At 45.6% G+C, this 12,587-nt stretch overlaps 1 protein-coding gene across 3 annotated transcripts in view; it reads left to right on the forward strand.

The window, feature by feature from the left end:
* The first annotated feature begins 297 nt into the window (after positions 1-297).
* The window catches only part of ENOSF1 (enolase superfamily member 1), a 29,855-nt gene continuing 17,565 nt past the window's right edge, over positions 298-12,587 (forward strand). Inside the window, exons 1-3 of one of the 3 annotated variants that reach the window (XM_023241797.2) lie at positions 298-579; positions 6,243-6,351; positions 11,671-11,786. In XM_023241797.2, the coding sequence (XP_023097565.1) occupies positions 496-579; positions 6,243-6,351; positions 11,671-11,786 (309 nt within the window). In that variant the 5' untranslated portion in view covers positions 298-495. Of the gene's footprint in view, positions 580-6,242; positions 6,352-11,670; positions 11,787-12,587 lie in introns of those variants that run through there. The other 2 variants (XM_045041730.1, XM_003995053.5) reach the window with 2 other exon arrangements.

Consider the following 12,587-nt stretch of genomic DNA (forward strand, 5'->3'; position numbering starts at 1 on the left):
AATGGTGATCTGCTTCTTAATTTCTCAGGTGGCGAACGGGGGCTGAGGTCACTAGATTTTCTAGCGTCTCCCCTGGCTGGCCGGCATCTGCCCTCTGACTCAGGTCAGGCGTGGAGCCCGTGGCCCCAATGTGCTTCTAGGCGATCGCACTCTGGTCAGACCCTGCTCCTTCGTCTTGGGCGCCGCTCCCGAGAAGGTCACTTCGCTAGTTTCCCGACGCGGCGCAGGACGTCCTCCTAAGTCTCGGGTCCGCCGCGGCCCAGAGCGAATCCTCGCCAGCGCCGTGCGTGGCAGCACGGGGTTGCAGACGCGGCGGGAACCGCTCGGGCGTCCCGGGGAGCCCGGAACCCAGCCTGCCACTCGGGGCCGGCCAGGTTCTCGGTCGCGGCCGTGCGGCCAATCAGCGTCCGCCGGGCCGGGCTCTGCACCTCCCTCCGCGCACAGGGTCTGCGGCGGAGTCGGCGGCGCAGCCAGCTCCGGGTGCTGGGCGGTGACATGGTGCGTGGCAGGATCTCCAGGCTCTCGGTGCGGGACGTGCGCTTCCCCACGTCGCTGGGGGGCCACGGCTCGGACGCCATGGTAAGCGCTGAGCGACCGCGGGTGCCCTCTCGCCGCGAGGACGCCCAGGCCCCGAGTAGGCGCGGGCAGTCCAGTGGGTCGCGGAAGTTCCCCACTTTGGAACTGTTGCTTTTGCAAAGGCGGAGGCCTGGAAGGGGAATAAAAGTAACCAGAAACTCTCCATCCCCCGGGGCTTTGTCTTTTTTCGCATTTTTTTTTTCTTTTGACGTTTAATATTTCCTGTTTTTGCATTTACGATCCGCATTTTGCTGTAAATAGTAAAATGCTTAATATGCCAACGACAGCAAAGTGGTTTTGTTGAATCCCCGCCAACGAAACCCTAGAATACATTGCTGGCTTCTCTGTACTGAGAGGGGGAGTTCGTGGTGGGGTACTGGCTGTTTTGGGTGGTGATCCTGCCTCTTCCACAACTTGTGTGACGTGGGAAAGACGCTTAACCTCTCTGGGCATCTTGGGCCCATCTGTAAAATGGAGTCACACTGGCTAGGAAACCAAACAAGCTGGTAGTAACTCTGGGTCATGTGAGGGGGGGCTCTTATGAAATTACCAAAACATTGTTGTAAAGGATTTGCCACTGTAGAGAGTTATGCAGATTCCCATCTTTGGAGATACAGTAAAGGCACAGGCTTTGACCTAAATACTGAAGGGCTTTTTTGCTTATTGAGAGTGTTAGAGGGACTCCTCCTACCTACCACCGTCTAGTGCAGTCGTTTCCAAATACAGGAAGGCATTTACTGTAGAATAATTTAAGAAATGGAATTTGTCTCTGGGCCCCAGTGTTTTATGACCTCTGGGTCTCCCTGAGGATCCTCATGTGTGAACACATGCTGGGAATTGAGAAACATCCATGTTAGGATAATGGTTACTTGCTCCCTGTGTGGAGGGAGAGGAATGAGTACCAGAGGACTCTAATTCATCCTATAATGTTGTGCTTCCTAAGTGGGCGGAGGGCAGGCTGATATCAGTACATGACCTATGCTCTTTGTGTACTGGAAATATTTTTAAAAAATAAGTTTCTCATTAAAAAGTGCCAACCAAAGTTCTGACATTTAAAAGAACATCTTTTAGGGATGCCTGGGTGACTCAGTTGGTTAAGCATCTGGCTTTTAATTTCGGCTCAGGGCATGATCTCATGGTTTGTGAGTTCTACCCCCACATCAGGCTTTGCACTGACAGCGTGGAGCATGCTTGGGATCCTCTGTCTTCTCTCTCTCTCTCAAAATAAAGAAATAAACTTAAAAAAAAGAATGTCATTTATTCTGAGATTAAGTTATTTCCACTTTTAAAAATCCTTATGTGTTCTTATATTATGGTAAATGACTTAAAAAAACACCCAGTTGGCAATCCTTGGTGGATCTCCAAATGCTTGACATTTCCCTGCCTTGTAAAATTCAAACACCTGAGCTAGTGCAACCACCTTTACCTCTCTGAGATGTAGCAGCTGTGGGTAAACAACTCATTCTCTCTAAGCCTCGGCTATCTTCTCCATACGTGAGTATGATAGTATCTACTTCGTGCATTAAATGAGATGCCTGTAAAGTGCTTGACACAGAGTAAGCCATCAAAAAGTGTTGGCTGTAATTACTATTTACATATGAGGAAACTAAAGCAGAAAGGGGCTCTGGCCTAGATTTTTCTCTGCTTTGAATTTGTGAAGTGTTAAAGTAGCCTGGTGTACTGTAGAATAATTTAAGAAATGGAATTTGTCCCTGGGCCTGAGTGGTTTATGTCCTCTGGGTCAGGAGAGGTTATCTAATACCTGTATTGCAAACTCATAAATACTTAAGTATTTATCTTCCAGAGATATGGGGTGTGTTGTGTGCTGATTCTTAGGCGCCTTCTTAACAGAATGTGCTATTTTGCACTTCTTGGTGGTACTGCTTCCCGTGCCCTCACGGCTTGCTGAACTCAGGAATTCAGCTGTGTTCAGCACTTAGCAGCAGAGTGAGCCTTCCTAATCAGAAGTAGGATACATTCATGAAGTCCCCAAGTCTGTTAGAGGTAAAGAATTCCACTGTGATTTCTTTTTTTTTTTTTAATCGGCCTTTTAGGAAAAGTGGAGTGCTCAAGGCTGGGTGGTACTTACAAGTTGCTTGCTTGTCTAGGCACTCATCAAGTTTCCAGAAGCCCCGGGGCTATGGGCTCACAGCCCAGCTCCGGCTGACCCCACCACTTCCTACGCATACTTTTCCTCTCCTTTCCCCATTGTCTGCTGAGCTCCCTCGAGTGCCTGTGTCACACCACTCCACTCTTTTGCTGCTCTGGCCCCTTTTCCTGCACCCCCAGCAGTTAGAAGACTGCCCACTGCATCACCCAGAAGACTGAAAACAAATGCACCCTTAACCCCATCTCCCCCCAGTAGTCTCCAAACCAACCCTCTCGTCTTTCTTTCCCTTTATCCTGTAAGTCCTATCCTCCCAAACTAATCTATTCTGTGCCCCCATTCCCACCCCTTTTGACTCCCAAGGCCCCCATTCTTCTCCCCTCCCTCTCCATCCAGTATTTTCTTCTTTAGTCTCTTTTTCCAGTGGTTCCTTTTCTGTCCCACATAGACAGGGATTCCCATTTTGGAGTCACCTTTCCTTGACCCTAACACCTCTACTTCTCTGTCTGCTCCTTTCCCACTACACGCTAAATTACTGGTTCATTCCTCTTGGCCTCTGACCTTTACATTTACTTCCTCCTTCATCTGTAATCAGCTTCTGTCTCCTTCCTTCTTTTGGGATTGACGTTATTTCTGCTTCCAGGGTCCTTACCCCTGGTCTGCATGTCATGTTGTCTGCTGAGCCTCCTCTTCCTGCCATCATTCTGCCCCCTGGCTGGCTGCTGCTGCTTCCTGTACTGATCCCCTTCTTCCCTCTGCAAAGCTCAGGCTTTAAGGCTGCTCCCTGCGCCCTTCCCTCCACTCCCCCTCCACCCCTGTCTCATTGCACACTCCCAGTAAGACACCCCCCCCCCCCGTGTTGACGGCTTCAGTGCCCCCTTGTAGGCCAATGATTCCCAGATCTCATTTCTGGATCTCCCCTCTCCAGAACCCAGTGGTCAAACCAGGGTGTCACCAATCCTGAAACACACTTCAGTCTTTCCCTTTTCTTTTCTTTAAAAAAAATGTTTTTATTTGCAAGAGAAGAGAGCGCAAGTGGGAGAAGGGGCAGAGAGAGAGAGAGAGAGAGAGAGAGAGAGAGAGAGAGAGAGAGAGAATCCTAAGCAGGCTCTACACCATCAGCTCAGAGCCCAGTACAGGGCTTCAACTCACGAACCGTGAGATCACAAACCTGAGCTGAAACCAAGAGTGGGACACTTACCCAACTGAGCCACCCAGGCACCCCAGTCTTTCCCTTTTTTGTCTTCACTGCCACTGTCACGCAAGTATTCTCTCCCGACTTGCAGGTCCTTTGTGCCATCCCCCACTGCTGCAAGGCTCCCCATCCTCAACCTACTGACTCAAGGTTCTATTTTCATCATAAAGCCTCCTCCAGCCTTGAGTGCATTCAGCTGATGGTGCTCTCTGCCTGGCTTCCTTAGTCTGCATTTCTCCTAGAGACTTACCATGTCCTGCCTCATGTTAGTAGAGTTTTTGTAACCCTGGCTTCTAAACTGTAACTTTCTTAAGGGCATACATGTCTGTGCCGGGTCAGCCCTCTGCACAGTCTCTGATACACAGCTCAGCAACCCTTCACACCCAGTGCCCCCCTTCCGCACTAGGCTTTGATGCCAGACAAAGACCTCCTGTCCACCGTGTGTGCCTTCTCCTCTTCCCTGAATATGGGGATTTCAATACTGCCTCTTTATTTTTTTTTTTTTAATTTTTTTTTCAACATTTATTATTTATTTTTGGGACAGAGAGAGACAGAGCATGAACGGGCGAGGGGCAGAGAGAGAGGGAGACACAGAATCGGAAACAGGCTCCAGGCTCTGAGCCATCAGCCCAGAGCCTGATGCGGGGCTCGAACTCACGGACCGCGAGATCCTGACCTGGCTGAAGTCGGACGCTTAACCGACTGCGCCACCCAGGCGCCCCTCAATACTGCCTCTTTAAACTTAAGTTTCCTCATCTGTCAGGGATAATAGCACCTACTTTATAATATTGTGAGTTTTAAGTTAAGTGGCTTTTAAAACAGTGTGCCAGAACAACAAATGTTCTGTAATAATAACAATAATAATAATAAAAACAGTAATAAATTGTCATCGTCCAGTCTTCAGTAGTTGCACCGTGCATTCCTTTTTGATGCATTTGGATCTTCTGCCTGGCTTTGGGGGTCTCCATTATCTGCCCCCACACCCCCTATCCAGGCTTGTCTCCATTCACTTGCCACCCAGTGCCTCAAGGGCCTGTACTCCTCTGTCTCCCAGGTTTTGGGGTTTCGTATTGCTCCCCCTTGCCCACATGCCTTCATCTGTCCCTTTGTCCATCCCATTGTCTTCATCCCCTGCTTCCCCTCCTCTTTCCCTCTTGCCCTTCTGTGGTGCTTCTGGCTGACCACATATTAGCACCTGACCTTGTACTGTCCTAGAACCACCCTCGCCTGGTTCTTGTGTGTTGGCTTCTTCTCCTCACTCTATGAGAGATTTCTAGAGACAGACTGGTTTTTTTCACCTCTGCATCTCCCATATTGACAAGTAGTGTTGAGTTCATAATAGTCTGTCAGTAAACACTTATCAAAATACCATTGATAAGTAGAAAGTTAAAAAACAAAGAACAGGCTAATTTGTTTTGAAGTTTTATTCTTTGTTTTCCCCCAGTGATCTCCTTGACCTGTGCCATTGTCTTTTCAGCCCTGCTGCAAATTGCAACAAAGATAAGCTCAATTCTCTGTGAGGCTTTCTGAAACCTTGGCTGCTTCCATTTGCAGCTACTTGTGGGGCTCAGTCAGTTGAGTGTCTGCCTCTTGATTTCAGCTGCGGTCATGATCCCAGGTCGTTGGATTGAGCCCCACATTGGTATGGAGGCTGCTCAAGATTCTCTTCCTCTTTCCCCCCCTTTGACCCTCTCCCCCACTTATGCTCTCTCAAAAAAAAAAAAAAACAAAACTAAAGTAAAAAAACAACCCCAAACAAAACAAAACAAAAACCTTGTGAATATAGCTCTGCTCAGACAGTTGAGAGAGGTAGTTTAGGTGAAAACTCCGGATTAAAATCTAAGCTGATCATCAGAAAACTCCGGATTAAAATCTAAGCTGATCATTGCAAGTTTGCAATTTGTCTAATTGCAAACTGACACTAAAAATGGACATGTTGCCCTTGTTAAAATAATATGGATCTTTCAGAAGGACTTTCCCTTTGTCCAATTAGAACTCCTGCAGAAAATGGGGTACGCCAAGGGGCACGAATTGGAGCTCGTCTTGCATGTCCCCTGTTGCATTTTTAAAAAGTTTTTTTGTTTATTTTTGAGAGAGATAGAGCGAGCAGGGGAGGGGCAGAGAGAGGGAGACACAGAATCTGAAGCAGGCTCCACGCTCTGAGTTGTCAGCACAGAGCCCGACATGGAGTTTGAACTCACAAACCTTGAGATCATTCGTGACCTGAGCCAAAGTCAGATGCTTAACCGACTAAGCTGCCCAGGCACGCCTCCTGTTGCATTTTCTATTCTTATGTGATGTTCTGAGGTGTACGTTTGGATTCCTCACATTTGCCTTGTGGGACGGGGTGCATTTTTCCTGCAGCACACAGACCCTGATTATTCGGCTGCGTATGTTGTCTTAGAGACCGATGTGGAAGACGGGCTCAAAGGGTATGGAATTACCTTCACTCTGGGAAAAGGCACGGAAGTTGGTGAGTTGACCCTTCTCTTAAGTTTCCAGAATGCTTAATTTGCACTTAGATTCCAGTGGTGACCTTACTTTTCTCTGTATGTACATTGCTCAAGGTGAGTAAAAACAGTGTTTCATAGTTTGTTTCATTGGGAGAAAAGGTGGCAGAACTTGGCCCTTCTCCTTACAGTCATCGATGGACTGCGGGAATATCTGTGAATCTCAGCCTGTTTCTGTCTGAGCTAGGCCAGGGGGCGGGGGGTGATGGTGGCTGAGGGACACCAGAAGGACCAACGGGCATTCATGTGGACAGGCTTATTGTGATGTGCACAGTGAGCCCCTCGCTCTTCAAAGTGCTTCACACCAAGTGGTTTCAAGTTCACTGCTCTTCATGGCAGAAGGGCCTCTGGCTGCCTGGGTTCGGAGCTGTCATCTGGGGAAAGCTGGTTGTGCAGGAGGCACATTGAGCCACGAGTGAAGTCATTCTCTCAGAGCTGGAGAGAGCTCAGTGGTGGTCTTGAGGCCCCTCACATTTTAGAAATAAAGAAACAGAGACCCAGACAGCTGCTCAGCTAGCTCCACAGAACTCCTGACTGCCTAAAGTGCTTTCTTTCCACATTTAAATACAAGTTGTTTGTTTGATTTTTTTTTGAAGTACGTAATCCACGCACAAGGTACAAAATTCAAGAAGTAAAAAAAGATGACCTTTGCCAGTCAATTTCCATGGATCATTAGGATCTGAAACCAAATTATGATAGTTGTTGAGTGAGGATCTAGGAAGGAAACAGGTTCTCTAACTTTGGTGGTGATACGACAGCTCTTCCATGGGTACTTGCAGTGTCGGCTCTCCCTACATGTAAAGTGGAAGCCTTGCCCCACTGAAAGATTCTAATATTGTCAAGCAGATGAAAGGAGTGTGTGTGTGTGTGTGTGTGTGTGTGTGTGTGTAGGAAGGACAAGGGAACCTTTCTTGAACTTTAACAGAAACGATTGTGCAGTGTGAGGACAGTTTTTAACTTTTATTTTGTTTCATTTTTATTATTTTTTAAGTAGGCCCCCTGTCCAGCATGGAGCCCAACATGAGGCTTGACTCCTGACCCTGAGATAAAAACCTGAGCAGAGATCAAGAGTCTGACACTTAAACTGACTGAACCACCCAGCTGCCCCTAGAAGGACACTTTTTTAAAACTTGGTGCAAGTTAGGGGTGCCTAGGGGCTCACTCAGTTAAGTGTTCATCTCAGGTCGTGATCTCGCATTTCACATTTTGTGAGTTAGATTTTTGCCTTGGGCTCTGTCTTGACAGCTCAGAGCCTGGAGCCTGCAGCCTGCTTTGGATTCTTTGTCTTCCTCTCTCTCTCTGCCCCTCACCCACTCATGCTTGAGGGCTCTCAGGCACTCTCTCTCTCTCAAAAAGAAGTAAACATTAAAAAAAAATAAAAGACTTGGTACAAGTTAAACAGAGAGAGGGTTAGTTCATTTTCCAGGAGGGCTGTGGGCAGCTTCAGAACAGAGGTGAGGCTTTGAGATTCTTCTTGAAGGGTAGCTAGGACCTTGCCAGGTAGCAGGAGACTCAGCAATGGTTTCCTGTCCCCCTCCCCATTAAGTCAACCATTTGCTGTTAATGTTTTTCCAAAGGCAATGACCGCTGGCCACGATAGGTTTGTGAGCTGTGTGTCAGCTTTGCCCACAACTTTAATGGTTTCTGGTGTAAGCTGAGTGCTTTATGAAGCTGCCTTCTCCATATTGCAGACCATATAGGGTGGCCCCCAAAGGTTGCCTAAAACTCAGCAAGTTGACAAAATATGTTATGGGATGGACCATTGGAACCACTCTGGTAATAGCCGAGACTTTGAACTTTGCTGACTGGGGCACACAGTATGGGGACCCTGCCTGTGTTTTGTGCTCACTGGGACTTGATATAGGAGATAGGAGGCTCCCCCTCTCTGGTTGCTGAGCTCTGTGCTTTGGGCCTTCGTGGACCTCTGCCTCCTCCATTCCCATCCCCTCCCAGCTGTCCTGATGGACATCTCAGCCAGGGGAGATGCCATCTCTCTGTGTCTATAATAAATGCTTCTTTTGCGGTGGTGTAGTTGGCTTCCGGAGCATTTTTCAGACCACAATATGACAGAACCCATTTTAACTTTATGGGCTGTTTAAAGTTTATTTATTTATTTAGAGAGAGGGAGAAAGGGGAGAGTTCACAAGAGAGGGGGAAGGGCAGAGAGAGAGAAAGAGAATTCCAAGGCTTTCTGCCAGTGCAGAGCCCCGACACAGGGCTCCAGCTCCTGAACTGCGTGCGAGATGATGACCTGAACCAAAATCAGGAGTCGGACGCTTGATCAACTGAGCCACCCAGGTGCTCCCGTTTTAGCTTTAAACTTGCTCCCTATTTCAGGTGATTCATCGCAGTCTCACTGAATGTGTTACATGGCATTTGCATTCAAGTTGAAAAAACATTCCATTAGCACATCACGGTTCTCCTGCACTTTTACCAGCTTACTTACCTGTGCATTCTTTTATGATTAGAAAAAGAAAAAAATAGTGCTTTCCTCATTACTGTGAAGGTAGTGCTTGTTTGCGTGTGTGAGAGAGACAGGGAGGGAGGGTTACAGTTATTTGTTTAATGTATAGAAGACACCAATATAGTTCTTAAAAAAATAGAAGAAAAAAAGATGAAGAAAGAAGAATTTCTACAGAGACAAAAAACAGCCATAAGGGTTCACACCAGCCCACAGGCTCAGACACCCATGGTCATCCATCGGCCTTACTGACTTGTCCTTTCTGTGCCAGAGGGTGGCAGGGAGTTAGCAAGACGTGCCTTCAGTGACCAGTTTTTTCTAGATGAATTTCCCACCCATGGCATCAAAGCAAACCTGAGGCAGACTGTCCTGTGCACTGGATGACCACCACTACCGAGATTTCTGTCGAATGCACCCAATTTTAGTTACCTTCTTGCAGTGCCCTCCTTTTGAGCAAGGAAAATCTGTGCTATAGATGAATACATTAGTGCTGCTTATGCATCTCTTAGAGCTGTGAAAGGTGAGCTCATCCTCAACTTTGTTAAGGGCATTTTCCATGTGGGGCAAACCAGAGGTATGCTTCATCAGTGGTTTCTAGCAGCTGTCTCATCAACGAGATGGAGGTTTTAACTAGGTGATGGTATATACCTCTTTGTGAGTTGCTGACTGGCTCTTCAGATGTCTTTAATCCTAGAGCACCAACCATCAAGGTGTGAGAAGGATTCTGTCTTCTCACATTCTAGGGAATGCATATCTGAACTGGAATGATTCTATAGCCCTTAACAGAAGCCCTAGAGAACATGCAATGGTTGCTCCAGCCCTAATGCTACATTTGAGAGCAGGTGTGCATTCATGTATGAACACTGTTCCACATAGAAGCCAGGCGCATCCTGACAGCTTGTTTCAGATATGTCAGAGGTCTTTCTCCTAGGATCTGGAGGATAGTAAAACTGCACCAGTAGTTAGTAGAACAGCTATCCTATGAAATGACCTGAGTAATAATCACAGAAATGGCAACTCCAAACAACAAATTTATCAAAAAAAAATTTATAACAAATTAATTGCTTTGGGGCTAGATGACTTGATTTGATTATTTTGGTCATTTATGTGTACTAATTGTTTTCTAGCATGACTGAAGGATAGAAGGGTCTTTCCAACTCAATCTGTTACTTATTCTGCATCTGAAATAATACAATAAAGCCTTTTTAAGTAAAATACGGGAAAAAAAAGGATGGTAATTCTGAGCCAAATTAAATTTGACCTTCAAATTACTTAAGAAAACATATAGTGGGGTGCCTGGGTAGCTCAGTAGGTTAAACATCCGACTCTTGATTCAGCTCAGGTCATGGTCAAACAGTTCATGAGATCTAGCCCCATGTTGAGCTCTGAGCTGATAGCACGGAGCCTGCTTGGGATTTCACACTCCCTCTCTCTCTGACCCTCTCCTGCTCATACTCATTCTCAAAATAAATAAACTTTTTTTGTCTCTTTCTCAAAATAAATAAACTTAAAGTGTAGTATATCATAAATCAATAGGAAAAAATTAAATCTTTAAGAAAAGTGTTTTCATGTACTTTAACATTTTACATGTAAGTATTGTTTATTTCAAATTCGTTTCATCTTTAGTAGTGTGTTATGGTGTGACTTCAAGATATTTTCTATGCTTGACAATAATTGGAAGGTACCTCTTTTTTTTTTTACTTTTATTTTTTTTAACTTTAGAGAAAGAGCATGCCGGAGGGGCAGAGAGAGAGAGAGAGAGAGAGAGACAGAGAGAATTTCTCATCCAAGCAGGCCCCAAGCTCAGCACAGAACCTGATGCCAGAGCTCAATCCCAGGGCCCTGGGATCATGACCTGAGCCAAAATCAAGAGTTAGATGCTTAACCAACTGAGCCACTCAGGCGCTTCCCCCCACTGCTTTTTTTTTTTTTTTTTTTTTAATTTGATAAATCAGTCCTTTATTCCTTAGGAACAATGAAATAGAGAAGTTTGATTTTGAAAATGACTGGACACTTGGGGCGCCTGGGTGGCTCATTCGGTTAAGCGGCCGACTTCGGCTCAGGTCATGATATCACGGTCCGTGAGTTCGAGCCCCGCGTCGGGCTCTGTGCTGCCAGCTCAGAGCCTGGAGCCTGCTTCGGATTCTGTGTCTCCCTCTCTCTCTGACCCTCCCCCACTCATGCTCTGTCTCTCTCTGCCTCAGAAATAAATAAACATTAAAAAAAAAAAAAGAAAATGACTGGACACTTTATAAAGTGAACGAGAAAATATATTGGGAATAGGATTTAAATTTTCATATCAAAAAATAAAATAAACTTTCATACCTATGGCTCAGTTTTTCAAATGGCAACCATTCAAAATGTGTTTGCTCTACTCAGATATTAAGCTCAGTGTATGGATTAACAGCTGTATTACGTATGTGGTATTATTTATGACAAACCCAAAAGACATATTTGAGGCAGTATTTAAAAACATGTACCTTTAGGGGCACCTGGGTGGCTCAGTCAGCTCAGGTCATTATTCTTACGGTTTGTGGGATTGAGCCCAGCGTCAAGCTCTGTGCTGACAGTGGGGAGCCTGCTTGAGATTCTCTCTCTCTCCCTCTCTCTGCCCCTCCACTGCTCTCACTCACTCTGTCTCTCTCTGTCTCTCTCTCTGTCTCTCTCTCAAAATAAATGAACTTTAAAAACAAAACAAAACATGTACCTTTTGTATTTAAAGTTTCCTTCATAAAATCCCACAGTAGTTGTGGTGTTTTCACGTCTTAATTTATTGGCATCATACCAAGACATACCCAAGAATTAAATCCTTATTTAATAGTTGCCTGTGCTGTGAATGCCCTCGCCCACCATGTGCTTAACAAGGACCTCGGGGACATCGTTGGTGACTTCAGAGGCTTCTACAGGCAGCTCACCAGTGATGGGCAGCTCAGATGGGTAAGGGACCTAATTTTTAAAATGTTCTTACAAGTAATATGACTAAGGTCTAAGATGTGCTTTGATTGCAACAAATGTGAAAACAGAGACAGGCTTACAATTTTAAGGTAAAACACTATTAAATTAGGGCTTCAACCATTTAGACAATCAGTGTTTTGAGGTAATTGATATTCCTTTCTGTAAGACTTGAATCTGGCTATATTTGGATCCTGAGAGCTATCTCTGCCCTATGGACCTCATCTCTACTCCTTGAATGGAAGAAGTGTTCTAGACACTCTAGAAAATAAAGTATTGAATGGGCATCCTTTCTGGGTGAGAGGTAATGTGGGTGGCATTAGAGTTGGGGGAGGAAGTTATTAAAGCCAGAAACATAAGAGAAGAGCAAAGTTAAAAAGATGGAGACCAGAGCACTTTTACATGTATAGGTCTATATTTTGAACCCTAAGTTCAAGGCATGAGAAGAGTGGGGCTCTAGAGAAAGGATTCTGTCACAGTAAGATCAGTCCAGTAACTGGGACCTTGCCCTTGTCTCACAACATCAGCTCTATTTTTTACTAACTCTGCTCAGTTTCTCATCCATGCACATAGAAAGGCACAGGGAAGGCATTCTTTGTTGCCTTGGATTTCATTTTTAACTTTCTGCAAAGCAAGTTGAACTTACTTTTAAAGGCATTCCCTTCAAGAAGTCCCCACTGGCCAAATCTGGGACAATTCAAGGATCAAAATAAATTTGTTAGTAATGGCTTATAGCTCATTGAATAACATAAGAATCCATGAGTGCATTCAGGTCGTAAGCAAACA

This window comes from Felis catus, chromosome D3 (genome assembly GCF_018350175.1).
Source record: "Felis catus isolate Fca126 chromosome D3, F.catus_Fca126_mat1.0, whole genome shotgun sequence".
Classification (NCBI taxonomy): Eukaryota; Metazoa; Chordata; class Mammalia; order Carnivora; family Felidae; genus Felis; species Felis catus.